At 53.2% G+C, this 14,480-nt stretch overlaps 6 protein-coding genes across 6 annotated transcripts; all 6 read right to left on the reverse strand.

Moving 5' to 3' along the window:
• Positions 1–215: 215 nt before the first annotated feature.
• BROUX77_002600 (uncharacterized protein) lies at positions 216–758 on the reverse strand (the record flags this gene model as incomplete). The annotated part of the gene is made up of 1 exon (XM_073747159.1): positions 216–758. One exon carries the CDS (start codon positions 756–758, stop codon positions 216–218), a length of 543 nt encoding a protein of 180 aa, XP_073607682.1.
• A 317-nt stretch (positions 759–1,075) lies between these two features.
• Positions 1,076–4,270, reverse strand: BROUX77_002601 (uncharacterized protein; the record flags this gene model as incomplete). Its single annotated transcript, XM_073747160.1, has 1 exon — positions 1,076–4,270. One exon carries the CDS (start codon positions 4,268–4,270, stop codon positions 1,076–1,078), a length of 3,195 nt encoding a protein of 1,064 aa, XP_073607683.1.
• Positions 4,271–4,767: 497 nt separating this feature from the next.
• BROUX77_002602 (uncharacterized protein) lies at positions 4,768–5,811 on the reverse strand (the record flags this gene model as incomplete). The annotated part of the gene is made up of 1 exon (XM_073747161.1): positions 4,768–5,811. One exon carries the CDS (start codon positions 5,809–5,811, stop codon positions 4,768–4,770), a length of 1,044 nt encoding a protein of 347 aa, XP_073607684.1.
• Positions 5,812–6,191: 380 nt separating this feature from the next.
• BROUX77_002603 (uncharacterized protein) lies at positions 6,192–8,369 on the reverse strand (the record flags this gene model as incomplete). The annotated part of the gene is made up of 1 exon (XM_073747162.1): positions 6,192–8,369. The coding sequence occupies one exon, from the start codon at positions 8,367–8,369 to the stop codon at positions 6,192–6,194; it is 2,178 nt and encodes a 725-aa protein (XP_073607685.1).
• Positions 8,370–8,419: 50 nt separating this feature from the next.
• Positions 8,420–9,721, reverse strand: BROUX77_002604 (uncharacterized protein; the record flags this gene model as incomplete). Its single annotated transcript, XM_073747163.1, has 1 exon — positions 8,420–9,721. One exon carries the CDS (start codon positions 9,719–9,721, stop codon positions 8,420–8,422), a length of 1,302 nt encoding a protein of 433 aa, XP_073607686.1.
• An 842-nt stretch (positions 9,722–10,563) lies between these two features.
• BROUX77_002605 (uncharacterized protein) lies at positions 10,564–13,780 on the reverse strand (the record flags this gene model as incomplete). The annotated part of the gene is made up of 3 exons (XM_073747164.1): positions 10,564–11,337; positions 11,806–13,453; positions 13,608–13,780. The coding sequence occupies 3 exons, from the start codon at positions 13,778–13,780 to the stop codon at positions 10,564–10,566; spliced, it is 2,595 nt and encodes an 864-aa protein (XP_073607687.1).
• Positions 13,781–14,480: the final 700 nt, after the last annotated feature.

A 14,480-nucleotide genomic window follows, 5' to 3' on the forward strand; every position in this document is an offset into this window, starting at 1 on the left:
CAACCTTTCTTCTTCTTTGAAGTGTGTGATTGTTCCTCCTCCTTCCTCTTTGTGCCGCTCTATTCTCAGAATAGCCATCTAAGTTGTGTGTTGCCTCTTCATCTCAACCGACCATACGTCTTAGCACTCTGTCTAACTGACGTCTTCCTCCACAGGCCCGACTGTCCACCTCAGGAACCTATCATTGTCCCGAGTCGTTGGCTGTACCCGGAACCCTAATCCTTTCTTCGGGCCCTATCCGTAATATTGATACCACGGTAGTCGACGCAGAATCGTAGGCCACCCCCGGGCTTCCGTACAAACAGGACTGGCGCACCACCGGGCGAACTGCTGGCTCGGATCCAATTCTTGTCCAAGTGATCCGAAAGTGTTTTGCGCAGGACCAAGAGTTCATCTCGAGACATACCGTACAGCGGGCCCCACGGGACTTCTTTCTCTTTGCCGTTGTTGTCCTTGGTTAACTTGATAGCGTGGTCGATACCGGGGCGGTTGGGCGGCAAATCTCGTTTCTCATCGTCTAAAAACACGTGGCCGAGGTGCTTCAGTTCTTCGGGAAGCTGCTCGGTGATTTCTCCTAGGGTCATGCGACGCTTAACTTCAAGAGCCTTGTTGATGTCGTGGATCGTGGCGGCGAAAACTTGGATCTCTTCCTTCTTTCTCTTGCTATGGCGAATCTCAGCGGCGAAAACAGATGCCATAACCATGTTTGCCTTTGCGCCTGGAACATGCGCGTCGAGCCAACCTTTTTCTCGAACCATAAGGGCGTCAGTGTTAAGGTGTGATTACGCTAAGCTGGATCTTCACAGAAAGGGACACAGAGGGACAAAGATCTCGAATTGAAGAACAAAACTAAACTCTCTAAATGGTGTAGAAACAATGCGACTATTTATCCTGTTGGAAAGGGAGGCAACCGACGATCGGCGGCGACGACAACTAGTTCCTCTAGGAAGTGCCGTTAGTCTTGGTTCTGGTCTGGCATTAGTTTTGCCGTACCAGCGCCGGACTAGTCCTTCGAGGATACGCCGTTAGTGTTGGTGTCGGGCTTCCGTCGGTCCTTAAGGGTGCAACCCCAACATCAGCCTCTCTTCCTCCTTTTGCGCGTCGTTTTGGTTCCTTTTTGGCTGAGCCATAGTTTGTAGGCGTCGGTATCGACCAGAAGGTCGACTGGTTCCCAGCCAGGTCTGACGTAGCCTTTCCATTTGACTTTGACTTGCTTGACACCGTTAGAAGTGCGTTCGCCTAGGATCTTTTCGACCTCCCAGTATTCTTCACCATTGATGACTTCCATAGGTGCTGGTCGATCGTCGTGAGTCTTTTGGGAAGGGAAAGCGTCGTTGGCAGCTGAGCGAAGGCGATCGGCATGGTAGACGTCGTGAGCAGTTGTACCCGGTACTTCAAGACGATAAGTGTGAGGGGTAACTTGTTCCAACACTTTGCAGTATTGGTATTTTGCTCTAAGTTTCCTGCCGAGGCCTGAGCCTTGTTGTTCAGGGCGTAGGGTGAGCCAAACGTATGAGCCTGTAGGAAAATCTGGTGCAGGACGTCGGTGTTCATTCTCGCGTTGCTCCATCTCCGCTCGTGACAGAGAAAGGTTGGCGTGGGCCCATTTCTGGGCGTCTCTCAGGCGTTGGATGACCCTCTCAGCCTGTCCGAGTGGACCGTTATTGTCGGGTTCGACAGGCAATGGTGGTGCGGCGAAGACTCGTGGGTGGTAGCCGTGAGACAAGAAGAAAGGTGAAACATTAGTGGCAGAAGATGGGGTGGCATTGATGCTGAACTCGACCATGGGCAGTAGATTGAGCCAGGCGGGGCCTTCAGCGCTGAGTTTGGCAAGTTTGACTTTGATCTCAGCGTTCATCCTCTCTGCAGCTCCATTGGTAGCCGGATGGTAAGCTGTTGTGGTTAGCCTTTCGATCTCTAGGCGTTTGCAGAGGTGTCGCCAAGCTGCGTTGACAAATTCGCGGTCAGACAAAATAGATTTTGGCATGCCGTGGTGTCGGTAAAAGTGGTGGAAGAACATATCTGCAACAGATTCCATGTCGAGGGCGTCGGCGGGAATAAGGATGACGCCCTTGGATAGACGGTCTATAACAGTTAGGACGTGGGTGTAGGTGATGCCGCCTTTCTGTGCTGGTTCCAAAGGTCCGATAAAGTCGATGGCAATCTCGGCCCAAGGCTGGTCGGGAATTGGCAAGGCTTTGAGGGTGGTGTCCTTGTTGTCGCGACGAATGTTAGAACTACCACAAATTTGACAGTTGCGGCAGAAACGGCGGATATCTTCGACGTAGCGGGGCCAGAAAAACTCTCTAGACAGCTCGACTTGCATGACGTTCTTTCCGGGGTGCAGCATCATGGGCGAGTCATGAATGTTCTGTAGGATGGCGGTTCTCAATGGCTCGTTAGTAGGTACCCATAGTTTATTCCGAAATCGAATAGCGGATTTGGCGTCCAAAGAGCAGTCGGAAATGTTGACTCTCAACTTGTGTCTGATTGTTTCGGGCCACTGTGACAGTCCATCTGTCAACGCTTTATGGATAATGGCGTATTCATCATCGGCAGCACAGGCATCAGACCAGAGTTCCCGTAAGGCAGGCGGAAGTTCGGGGGTAGAAGGGGCTTCTGGCGTGTTGGTGGTTTGTGTCGAGAAAACTTTCAGGCCGTTACCGTCGTGGTGCAAGATAGTGGCTAGTCGGTCGTTGTAGCGCGCGTCATTCGTGTTGTCTGGGGTGTCGCGGCGAGAGAGAGCATCTGGGAGAGGGGAGAGTTTACCAGGACGGTGGACGATGGTGCAGTTGTATTCGCTCAAGGTCAGGTACCATCTAGCTTGGCGTTCGGACAAGTGCTGCAACTTGGTAAAATGCAGCAAGTTTTTATGATCTGAGACGATGGTAAACGTCTCCTTCAGGCCCTTGAGTTCGCCACGCCATTCCTTCAGGGCACAGACAACAGCCAACAGCTCTTTGTCGTGGATCGGGTAGTTGCATTCGGCGGCAGTCATTTTGCGGCTGAAATAAGCACAAGGCCTAGTTGATCTATCGGGCTGCGTCTGTAGAAGCGCTGCACCGAGACAGTAGCCAGACGCGTCTGTCTCAACAACAGTTGGCAGATCTGGATTGTGCGTGCAGAGGACAGGGGTCGAGGTGAATGCTTCTTTTAGAGCCTGGAAGGACTCTTCTTCCTTTTCGCCCCACTGGAAGGCCTGGTCTTTCTTTGTCAACTGTAGCAAGGGAGTCGCTAGAGTAGTGAAATTTCTGACAAAGGTGCGGTAGAAATTGCATAGACCGAGGAAGGCTCGAACGTCCCTGACCTTCTTGGGCGTTGGCCAGTCCGACACTGCAGAGACTTTGGTTGGGTCGGTTGAAATCTTGCCGGGCTCAAGGATGTATCCCAGGTACTTCACTTTCGATACCGCGAACTCACATTTATCAATGTCGATTGTCAGTTGGCCCTCCAGAACCTTTGCTAAAGCCAAGTTGACCTTCTCGTAGTGGTCCTCTAACGTGCCGTCGGTATAAATCAAGATGTCATCGACGTAGGCAGAGCACCACACATCCAAGTATGGGCGTAGCAGACTGTTCACAAAACTTTGGAACTCTGCAGGCGCGTTGGCCAGACCAAAAGGCATGACGTTCCACTCAAAAAGGCCTTGTCGCGTTCGAAAAGCGGTCTTCCACTCATCTCCCTCGGCGATTCTGATGTTATGAAACGCGGAAACAACGTCGAGTTTCGTAAACCACTTAGCTTTGGAAGCATTAGCTAGGGTCTCGCTGATGTTTGGGAGTGGGTACCGATTCTTTTTCATAGTCGCGTTTAGTGCACGATAATCTACACAGAAGCGGAGGCCGCCACCAGGCTTTTTCACGAATAGGATGGGAGCAGCAGCAGTGGACTGGCTGTGGCGAATGTAGCCTTTTTCCAGCAATGAAAGAAGCGTCTGGCGAAGAACCACGAGTTCTTCTCTGGTCATGCTATAAAGGGGGCCCCATGGAGCTTCTTCGTCGGGCACGGTCAACTCGATCCTATGATCCTGGCCAGGCCGGCGGGGAGGCATCTTTTTAGCAAATTGTGCGTCTGGATCAAACACCTTGACCTTGTCGTGCTCGATCCAAGCTGGGATCTTCTTTTTCCACTCTCTGGGGTTGGCTGGTACTCTATCTTTCTCCAAACGGGCCAAGGCTTTATTGATATCTTCGATTGAAGCTGCAAAAACCCGCAGCTTATCTCTCTTGGCGGCGCGGAAGAAGGTGCTCGCTCTGTTTATTCGTACCATGGTAGAGCGGAAGGTATGGTTTGTCGTCGCCTTTCCTCGAGCGACAATGCCGGATTTAAATCTAACTGTGTCGGCTTCACAGTCTATCCTTGCCCCTTGTTTCTTGAGCCATGGGTATCCGATCAGGATGTCTTCGGCTAATTTTGGTACTACCCACGCCACATGTTTTTCTATGTGGCCCGATATGTCAATTTTAAACACGGCTAATCGGTCAACCGTGACGGTACTCTTTGAATTAAATGGTACCAGCGTTCTGGGACGCGAACTGAAATGCGTATCAAGTTTCCATTTCTTTACAAGGTCACTGCTGATCATAGAGGGGGAAGCGCTACCGGTGTCAATCAATGCAATCACGGGACAAGTGTTGTTGATCACTGCATCTAATTGAATTGATGTGTTGGTAATAGATCTATTCAACTCTTCCCATTCCTTCACAGCAGCCTTGTCGTCTTTGAAAACCTGCTTGGGCCTCTGACCACGACTTGGGGCAGAGGCGATCAGTTTCCCGAGTCCTCCTCGGCGGTCTCGTAATATTCTTCGCCCTCTTCTTCGAGTACAGGAGGAGGGAGGTTCGTGGCTGCGCGAACACTCTGTTGTACCGGGGGGCGGGCACGCTCGAATGGGCAGTTAGGGGACATGTGGCCACCAGCGCCACAACGGAGGCACAGTCCTCTGGCTCTTCGTGACTGGAGTTCTTCCTTGGAGACCCACTTGGCACGACGGGGGGCACTGTTATGGGTGGGCGCCCAGTCCATGGCATCAGGGGAGTGTTGTGCCGGGACATTGCGGAACTGGGACGTCCGGGCAGGGTTCCTCGGAGGGTGGGCATGCCGACACTCGTCGAGTTTTTGCCAGGCATTAAGCACCTGTTGTGCGTATTGTTCGTAGGTTGGGGGGTCTGGGAAACCAGCCAGGGCAGACATCACTTGCCCGGGGAGGGTGCGCCTCAGATTCATTATGCGCTCTTCGTGGCTCAGTCTATAGCAGCCAGCGATCTGCATCAACCGACTGACCCGAGCCAAATGTTCCGGAGCAGAGGCACCTCGGCATTTGAGGGTGTGCAGCTCCAAGAGTGCACGACGGGAAGCTGAGGTGTCCTCGAAGCAGCTGTCCAAGAATTCCAGGAACTTATCCACGTTCTCCAACGATGGATCGCGGCTCATGCGGGCAATGTAGGTCTGTGCCTGGAGCAAGGCATTGTCGGCTAACAGACCGTAACAGTGCAGAATGAACCCTCCTGCGCCGTTGAAGTGACTGTGGTCGTAGCGGTACTTCATCTCCACGTATGACCGGTACGTTGGGTAGAGATCAGGCCGCGTATGGTCATAACGGACCGGGCGGAGGTCGGAGGAGGTGTTTCGCACAACCACTGGGGTCGCGGGGGCGGAGTTGGGGAGTCCCTGCATTTCGTTATTGTGAGCCATTGTTGCTTCGTGGAAAACCTCTGGCTCACCGGGGACTTCTGGTAGTATGCTGTCTTCTCGGAAGCTGTGGTGGAAGGAAGAATCGTCGTCAGAGGGTGCAAAATAGTTTGGGGCCATAGGGTTTGGCCGCTGTGGATATTCAAATGGCAAAGTAAAAGAAAAGTAAAAATATATCTCGATCCCTCGTCGGGTCGGCGGTAAAGTAAAAAAAAAGGAAAGATAAGAGTGACTTAAGGAAAAATAAAAAAAAAAGGAAAAGGGAAAGGGGGGTTTGAGAATTCGAGATGATGTTAAGGTGTGATTACGCTAAGCTGGATCTTCACAGAAAGGGACACAGAGGGACAAAGATCTCGAATTGAAGAACAAAACTAAACTCTCTAAATGGTGTAGAAACAATGCGACTATTTATCCTGTTGGAAAGGGAGGCAACCGACGATCGGCGGCGACGACAACTAGTTCCTCTAGGAAGTGCCGTTAGTCTTGGTTCTGGTCTGGCATTAGTTTTGCCGTACCAGCGCCGGACTAGTCCTTCGAGGATACGCCGTTAGTGTTGGTGTCGGGCTTCCGTCGGTCCTTAAGGGTGCAACCCCAACAAAAGGGGCATCTAGGGCAGCGTGGTCGAGGGTCAGGGTTCCTTCAGGGTCTTTGTCAGGCTCTTTAGCCCAAACAGCGGCGGCAATGACGAAGTCGGGCCCGTCAGGGCGCAGAACTTGGTGGACACGGGACTGGAGGCGTTCATCGGAGAGGTCTTGGGGCAGGTCTTGGTCGCGGCGGGAAAGGGCATCGGAGGTCACTTGAGTAACGCCGGGTCGATGAATTAACCGAAAGTCGAACTCGGACAATTCATGGGCCCAGCGGCGTTGGCGTTCTGACAGGGTTCTTTGCTTCTGGAAGTACAAAAGGTTCTGGTGGTCGGTGTGTACTTCGAACGGGATGCCAGCGAGGTAGGAGCGCCAAGCGCGGAGGCAGGAGTGGATGGCCAACATTTCCTTATCGTGGATAGGATAGTTGACTTCCGCTGGGCTGAGCTTTCGCGAGAAGTAAGCAACAGGACGCCAAAGAGAATCAGCACCTTGCTGTCTGAGGGAACCTCCCAGGGCCCAGCCGGAAGCATCGGCTTCAACGATGGTGGGGAGGTCAGGGTCGAAGGTGGCAAGGAGCGGGGCAGAGACAAGGGCCTTCTTCAAAGCTTCAAACGAACGGAGTTGTTCGTCTTCCCACTTGAAGGGTTGGTCCTTCTTGGTCAGCAGAGTCAGGGGAGCAGCGACGGTGGAGTATTCGGGGACAAAACAGCGGTAGAAGTTGGCAAACCCAAGAAAACTACGGACTCCGCGGACAGACGTGGGAGCCTCCCATTCCTGGATAGCTTTGACTTTGTCTGGGTCTGCACGGATGCCGGAGCCGGGTTCAACAATGAAGCCGAGGTACTTGATGGACGGGGATTCGAATTCACTTTTATCCCAGTCAAGCTGTAAGCCAGCATCTCCGAGAGCGCGGATGATCTGACAGACAAGGTTACGGTGTTCTTTGCGGGAGTCAGAGCTGTAGATCACTACATCGTCGAGGTAAGCAGAGCAGGAGATACCGAGCCAGCGGGAGAGCACATGATTGATAAAACGTTGGAAAGCAGCAGGAGCACCAGTGAGGCCGAAAGGGGTGACTAGCCATTCATACGCTCCGAGATGGGTGCGGAAGGCCGTGTAGGCTTCACTACCTTCTTTCAGGCGGAGACGGTGGAACGCGGAGATTACATCGACCTTGGAGACGTACTTGGCGGCAGCGATGTCACGGAGGGTGTCGTTGATCAGTGGTAACGGGTAACCATCCTTCTCTGTGACGCTGTTCAGGGCACGGTAGTCTACGCAAAAACGAAGACCACCACCAGGTTTCTTCACGAAGATGACAGGAGCACCTCCCTCAGCACTACTGGCTCGGATAAAGCCAGCGTCGAGCAAGTCGTAGAGAGTTTTCCGGAGCAGCAGCAGTTCTTCTCGGCTCATTGAGTACAGAGGGCACGAGGGCGGGGACAAGCCTGGTTTAAGGCGGATCTCTGTATCAATGCCAGGGCGGTTCGGGGGGAGCTCGGAAGCTTTCTTCCTGTCGAAAGCGTCGATGACAGGAAGGAGCCACTCGGGACAGTTGGCGCGGGGGTCGGTGTAAATTTTGGCCTTGAGGGCCTTCTCAATGTCGTGAAGAGTGGCGGAGAAGATGCGGACATTGTGAGAACGGCGGGCTCTGAGGTGAAAGGCGCGGACGGCGTGGGCAGTAACAGGGAGGACATCGGGATTGGCAGTACAGTTGGTAAGACGAAGGGGAGTGGGCAAGCGGATGAAGACTTCGTTCTGGGCAGGGCGGAGGGAAGCGTCGTGCTTGGCAATCCAGCCTTGACCCAGGATGAGGTCCTCAGTCTGACCAGGGACGATGTAAGCGTAGAGTTTCTCGTCCAATCCTCCGAGACCAAGGTCAAAAACGGCGACTTGATCGATGACGGGTGGGTTTTGGTCATTAACTACTTGAGCAATTGGACGAGGGCAGATGGGCAGGATAGTAGCGTGGGCGCGGGTGGCGGTGCGCGGAGAGACGGTGGCAAGACACAGGCAACCGGAGTCGACGAAGGCAGAGGTAGAACAAGTTTTATTGAGAACAACATCTATATAGGTACCTCTAGCCCCCATTTCCTCCCGAGCGATCTTCTCTCCTTGGGGCTCTAGACGGCGACGTTCGCCTAGAGCTCTCCATTTCCCGACATGTCGCGGGACGCGGGCGTGGGCACAGGCAGGGGCAGAGCTGGGGTCGGCGCAGCAAGCTGGGGAAGGTTGGTGGAGCGGACAGGGACGGTAGTAGTGGGGACAAAGTTCAGTGGACAGTTCTGGCGCAGATGGCCAGTCTGGCGGCAGCGGAAGCAGGCGCGGTTGCGGCGGAGGCGCTCGCGCTCCTCGTCGGTCAGGGGCTGAAGGGCCGTGGCAGTGACAGTGGGAGTCCAATCCATAGCATCGGGGTGACGAGCAGCAGCCGACGGGGGAACGGAGGAAACAAAAGGGCCAGCAGGAGCAGGGGAAACAGGGTGGGCAGCGTACGGAGAGTAGGTCGTGTTATCAGTGAAAGCGGAGTAGTGGCCGCGGCGGGGACGAGGTAGGAATTGCTCAGCCTTGGAAGCGACGTTTTGCATGCAGTTGGTAAATTCAGGGTACGTCGCGGGGACGTTGACATAGACCATCGCTTGTCGGAGGGCAGGCGCCATGGCGGTTTGCAACTTCGAAATGCGGTTGCGGTCGCCAATGATGTTGGCGTCCTGGAGGACTTTTTCGAAGCGGGGCAGGAACAAGGCGAAGGGTTCAGAGGGTCCCTGGCGCATGTTGTCCAGGTGGAAGAGAGCACGGTCAGCAGCAAAGGGGTCGATGAATATGGAGTCCAAGTACTCCAGGAACTGGTGGGGCCCGGTGTCGTTCAGCAAGCCCTGCTCGAAGTACGCCACGACGAGGTTCTGGGCTTCTACCGTCATACGCGCAAAAAGGTACGCGTATTGCTTGCGGTGGTCACCGATTGACTCGCTGTCCAGTGCAAGCTTGGAGCGGGCACTCAGGGCCCAGACGCGGTAGGCAGAGCGTTGGCCGGAAAACAAGGCGATATCCGGGAGGGCACGCTTCCTCGGTTCGAGGTTTCTTTCCGTAGTTGCAACGGGCACGGGAGCAGCGGGGACAGCAGTGGGGACAGGGGACGCAGGGACGACGGCGGGAGCGGAAGTAGCGGTGGCAGCACGGGCAAAAGCTTGGAGATCGGCGATGGCCTGATCTCGTTTTTGTTGGCCACTGTTGAACTCGTCGCGCAATTGTTGTTGCGCGTGGTCGTGCTTCTCGTTGAGCTGCTGGATGGCTTGCAGCAGATCTTGAAGCGACGGGGCCGCCGGGGCTGGAACAGGGACAGTAGGATCGGACATGGCTGTCGGAGGAGGCTCAGAGTCGAAGAAGACGGTGTTGTTGGAAGTGGTGTCAGAGTCGGGGTCGGTGGTAGGTGCACAGTAGGGCATGTGACGGTGGAACAAAAGAGGAACAGAGAGAAACGATGTACAGGTGGCGGGTGGTAACGAGGAAAAGGTACGAAGACAGGGTAAAAGAAACGAGGACAGTGTAAACAAGGGTAGATCTGTTTCTATTGTAAGGCTTTACGGTCTAAAGGAGAACGCTTTTAGAACAGCAGAAATAAATTAAGAAACAGATAAAGAGAAAAGACTAATGTACAAGAAAACGGGCGGAAACAACACTATCTATATACGCGCGGTAGAGGTATGACGCGTACCCTTGACAACGACGGTGTGCACACGGGTTTGGCAGGCGGTGAGTAACGGCGGTGTGCAAGGCGGTGTGGACGGCGGTGTAAACGGCGGTGAGGGCGGAGCCTGAGCCTACCTCGATCCATAGATCGTTACAATAAACAGCATTTGGTCATAACTATGAGATTTTCTCATACTTAGTGTGACGGGTTGTCTAAGTACGGAGAAAACTCATAGTTAGGTCCAATGCTGTTTATTATCTTTAACATAGGGAAGAAAAGAAAGAAAAGGAAGAAGAAAATCTAAACTCAAGATGGGGGAACTGGCCATGCTTTATAGGCGTTCAAGAATCCAGTTGTGTGGGCCCCACCGGGGCAATCGGCCCTATGACCCCTGTCCAAGAAAAGTGGGGCATCATCCCTGTACACAAAAGTGGATCCCGATCCACTTGACACAAAAAGTGGGGCCGGCCCCTGGTCGAATAAAAGTGGGTCGACAAACCCTAACCCGAAAGTGAACCCAACTTCAAATCACACAAAAAGTGGGTCAACATGGATCAGCCCAAAGATGATCCAACATCGGGTCCACGACCCGTAACATTACCTCTCACCTCTCTGTGGGCGTGGACCTGTCATAGCGCCAGCCTGTGGCTCTCCAACGTCATCCGCATCTCCAAACTCGGCTTCGAAAGTCTCCAGTGCTTCCGTCTCCTCAAAGTCGGCTCGCGGTCTCCAGTCTGGCTCTGCGTACCCTGCCCATTTGACAAGTACCTCTCTGCGGTAGCCTCTTCCCACGCGTCTTCGGCGGCTTCTCAAGATTCGCTCGACCAAGTATTCAGGCTCTCCATATTCGTTCTCTTCGAGCGCGGGGGGTTGCGTGTCGTCGGTCTTTTGGGAGGGGAGTGGATTCCCGGCTGCTCTCTTGATCAGGTCGACATGGAACTTCGGGTAGATATTCGTAGGCACATCAAGCTCGACAACGTGGGGAGATATGACTTTCGTCACTCGGTACTTGGCGTTGACCCACGACATTTTCTTGGAAATCTGGGGTGTCGATATGTTCTTCAGCTTGAGCCACACTAGGTCACCCACTTCAAAACGTTCTTGGCTGCTGCGTGACTTGTTGGCCTGATTCTCCATTTCTTGCTGTCGTGACGCCATGGCGGCTTGTGCCAACTCCCAGCCTTCACGGAATCTCTCAACGAATCTCTCGGCGTCTTGCTGTTCCAGTGTCTTCGGCGACTCTTCCGGTTGAACTTGCTCGATCGTGTCCACATGGTAGCCGTGGGTGAGGAAAAACGGGCTCACCCCCATGGACGTATTGCGGTTGTTGATGGCTAACATTGCGGCAGGCAACAGTTCCGGCCAGTCGTACTGGGAATAGGTAACGAACGCTCTCATGTACGCCAACACTTCCTGGTTCATCCGTTCCGTGGCTCCGTCTGTCTGGGGATGGAATCCCGTGGATAGTCTTCTCTCGATGCCGGTTAAACGACATAGGCTGCTCCAGAATTCGCTCGTCCAGTTGGTTCCTCTGTCTGACGTGAGTGCGCGTGGGAAGCCGTGATATTTCCAGTGACATTGCAAGAATCGCTCGGCGCAATGTGTCGCTGTCATTGTTGTCATCGCTTCAAGGGTCACAGCTCCTGTCAATCTGTCGACAATCACCATCAGATATCTCGGGTCGCCGTGCTTCCGTGCCGGCAGTTCAGTCATGAAATCGATTCCCAGCTCTGAATGTGGTCTTTCTGGTATCGGTAGTGGTCGCAGTAGTCCTTTCTTCCGTTCTCGCCAAACTTTGGATCTTCCGCACACGTCGCAGTTCGCACAGAAGCGACGTACATCTCTTGAAATACCGGGCCAGAAGAAGTCGCGCGATAGGATGGCAAGCGTGCCGTCTCGTCCCGGGTGGCCAGTAACGTGTGAATCATGTGTACTCTGAATCAACGCTGTCCGTAGGGGCTCCCAGTCTGGTATAAAAAGCTTCTGTCGATATACAAGGGCGCCTCGGTTGTCGAATTCGCATTCGGCTATGGATATAGCCACCTTCTTGGTCAGTGTCGGCGGGAAACTTCTCTCTGCGGCCGCTAGAGCCTTGTACATCTCGTGGAAATCGCTGTCCTTCGTCTTGGCTTCGTCCCACAGGTGCTGTAAATCTTGTTGCGGGAATATCTGATCTCCGTGGGGGACAATGTCGGTTCTCTGAACGATCTCCGCCGGGGACAGGCCTACTGTCGTTGCTTCGGGAAGCCAGTGGTCCTTGACTAGCTTCATGATTCGGGATTTGAGTCGCTCATCATCTTCACCCTGGGGGGTGTCCTGCTCTCGTCGACTCAGTGCATCGGGCTTTCCGTTCTTGACTCCTGCTCGAAACTCCAGCTGGAAGTTGTACTCTGAAAGGGTCTGTGACCACCGAACCTGTCTCTCCGATAGCTTGCGCGTTGTCATAAAATATTGAAGATTCCTGTGGTCGGTAAGAATCTTAAACGGGGCTCCAAGACTCTTTAGTTCGCCTCTCCATTCTTCAAGACACTTTATGACAGCCAACAACTCTTTATCATGGATCTCGTAGTTGACTTCGGCGGGGCTCAGCTTCTTCGAGAAAAATGCAACGGGGCGGAGGCTTCCAGTCTCGTCGACCTGCGACAGCGTACCTCCCAGTGCCCATCCTGAGCAGTCGCACTCTACTATTGTAGGCCGTTCTTCATCCCACATTGCTAGCACGGGGGCTCTCATGAAGTCGTTCTTCAGCTTCTCAAAGGCTTGGTCTTCTGTCTTGCCCCACTTCCACGGCTCTTCTTTCTTCGTAAGTCGAACTAACGGCGCTGCAACTTCGCTGAATAACGGGATAAATTGGCGGTAAAAATTCGCAAAGCCAAGAAAACTGCGGACGCCTTTCACATTCGTCGGAGGCTGCCACTCGCGGATTGCAGCCACTTTGGCGGGATCGACTTTTATCCCCTCTCCGGCCTGGATGATAAAGCCCAGGTACTTCGTCTCGGTCACTGCAAACTCGCACTTGTTCAGGTCTAAACGTAGACCAGCATCGCCCAATCTCTTCAACACAAGATTCACCTTTCTCATGTGGTCTTTGTGACTTCCGTCGGTGTAAATCAGTACATCGTCGAGGTACGCGGAACAAAAGTCATCCAAATAGTCGCGGAGCGTGCTGTTGATGTATCGTTGAAACGTGGCGGGTGCTCCGGATAGTCCAAAGGGCGTAACTAGCCACTCGTAGAGGCCGAACCTGGTCCGGAAAGCGGTTTTCCATTCATCGCCTTCCGTGATTCGTATCTTGTGAAACGCTGCGCGGACATCGACCTTGGTAAAATAGCGTGCCTTGGCTAGCGCTCTCAGAGTTTCACTGATCAGCGGCAGCGGGTAACGATCTTTCTCAGTTATGTCATTCAGTGCTCGATAGTCCACGCAGAATCTCAGACCGCCTCCGGGTTTCCGAACAAACAGGACCGGGGCGCCTCCGGGGGAGCTGCTAGCGCGAATTGTAAGGCTTTACGGTCTAAAGGAGAACGCTTTTAGAACAGCAGAAATAAATTAAGAAACAGATAAAGAGAAAAGACTAATGTACAAGAAAACGGGCGGAAACAACACTATCTATATACGCGCGGTAGAGGTATGACGCGTACCCTTGACAACGACGGTGTGCACACGGGTTTGGCAGGCGGTGAGTAACGGCGGTGTGCAAGGCGGTGTGGACGGCGGTGTAAACGGCGGTGAGGGCGGAGCCTGAGCCTACCTCGATCCATAGATCGTTACAATCGCCTCCTCCTCTATTACGGATAGGGCCCAAGGAAACCATTAGGGTTCTAGAAAGCCAACGACTCAGGACAATGATAGGTTCCAGAGGTGGACAGTCAGGCCTGCGCGGATATACGGCCGGGAGGAGAGGATAGAACTCTCTAGGTCGTATGGTCGGTTTGAGGTAAAGAGGCACACTCAACTAATTGATCTTATAACACACGGAAGGGAATAAACAATCACAGGAACACTGAGGTAACGAAGACGACAGAAGGTACTGATGCAATGAAGGCTATCAAGAAACAAGTGATAATTAAAGATATAGTACTAAAGAAGAAGGTACTATCGAAGAAGTGATACTATAAACTAGTATACAAAGAAGAATGGCAAAAGGGGTGTATGTGATTGTTAAGCTTGGGGAGCAAGAGTTAACCTGATCACACAGGGCAGAAGGCAACGCTATTTAAGGCGTTGCAGATTCTGACAACAGAGATCTTCCCAAGCTAGAACCAAATCACAGATAACCGAAAGTGGGGACATACGTAACTCAACGTTACCAGACGCTACTATCAAACCGGATGTTAGTTCACGAGATAAACCAACACGGCAGCAGCAGAACTGAAAATCCCTCAAGACACCCAGGCAACGATATGTCGCGTTACAGCGATATCGGCCTAACAGGTGTGGGCCCCACGCTCAAACGCTGTTGACACAAAAGGAACGAGAATAGCAGTCAACTCAGAATAAGCTGCATCAACTGC

Source organism: Berkeleyomyces rouxiae (assembly GCF_048999995.1).
Source record: "Berkeleyomyces rouxiae strain 22BRR77 chromosome Unknown BrBRR77_ptg000002l, whole genome shotgun sequence".
Lineage (NCBI taxonomy): Eukaryota > Fungi > Ascomycota > Sordariomycetes > Microascales > Ceratocystidaceae > Berkeleyomyces > Berkeleyomyces rouxiae.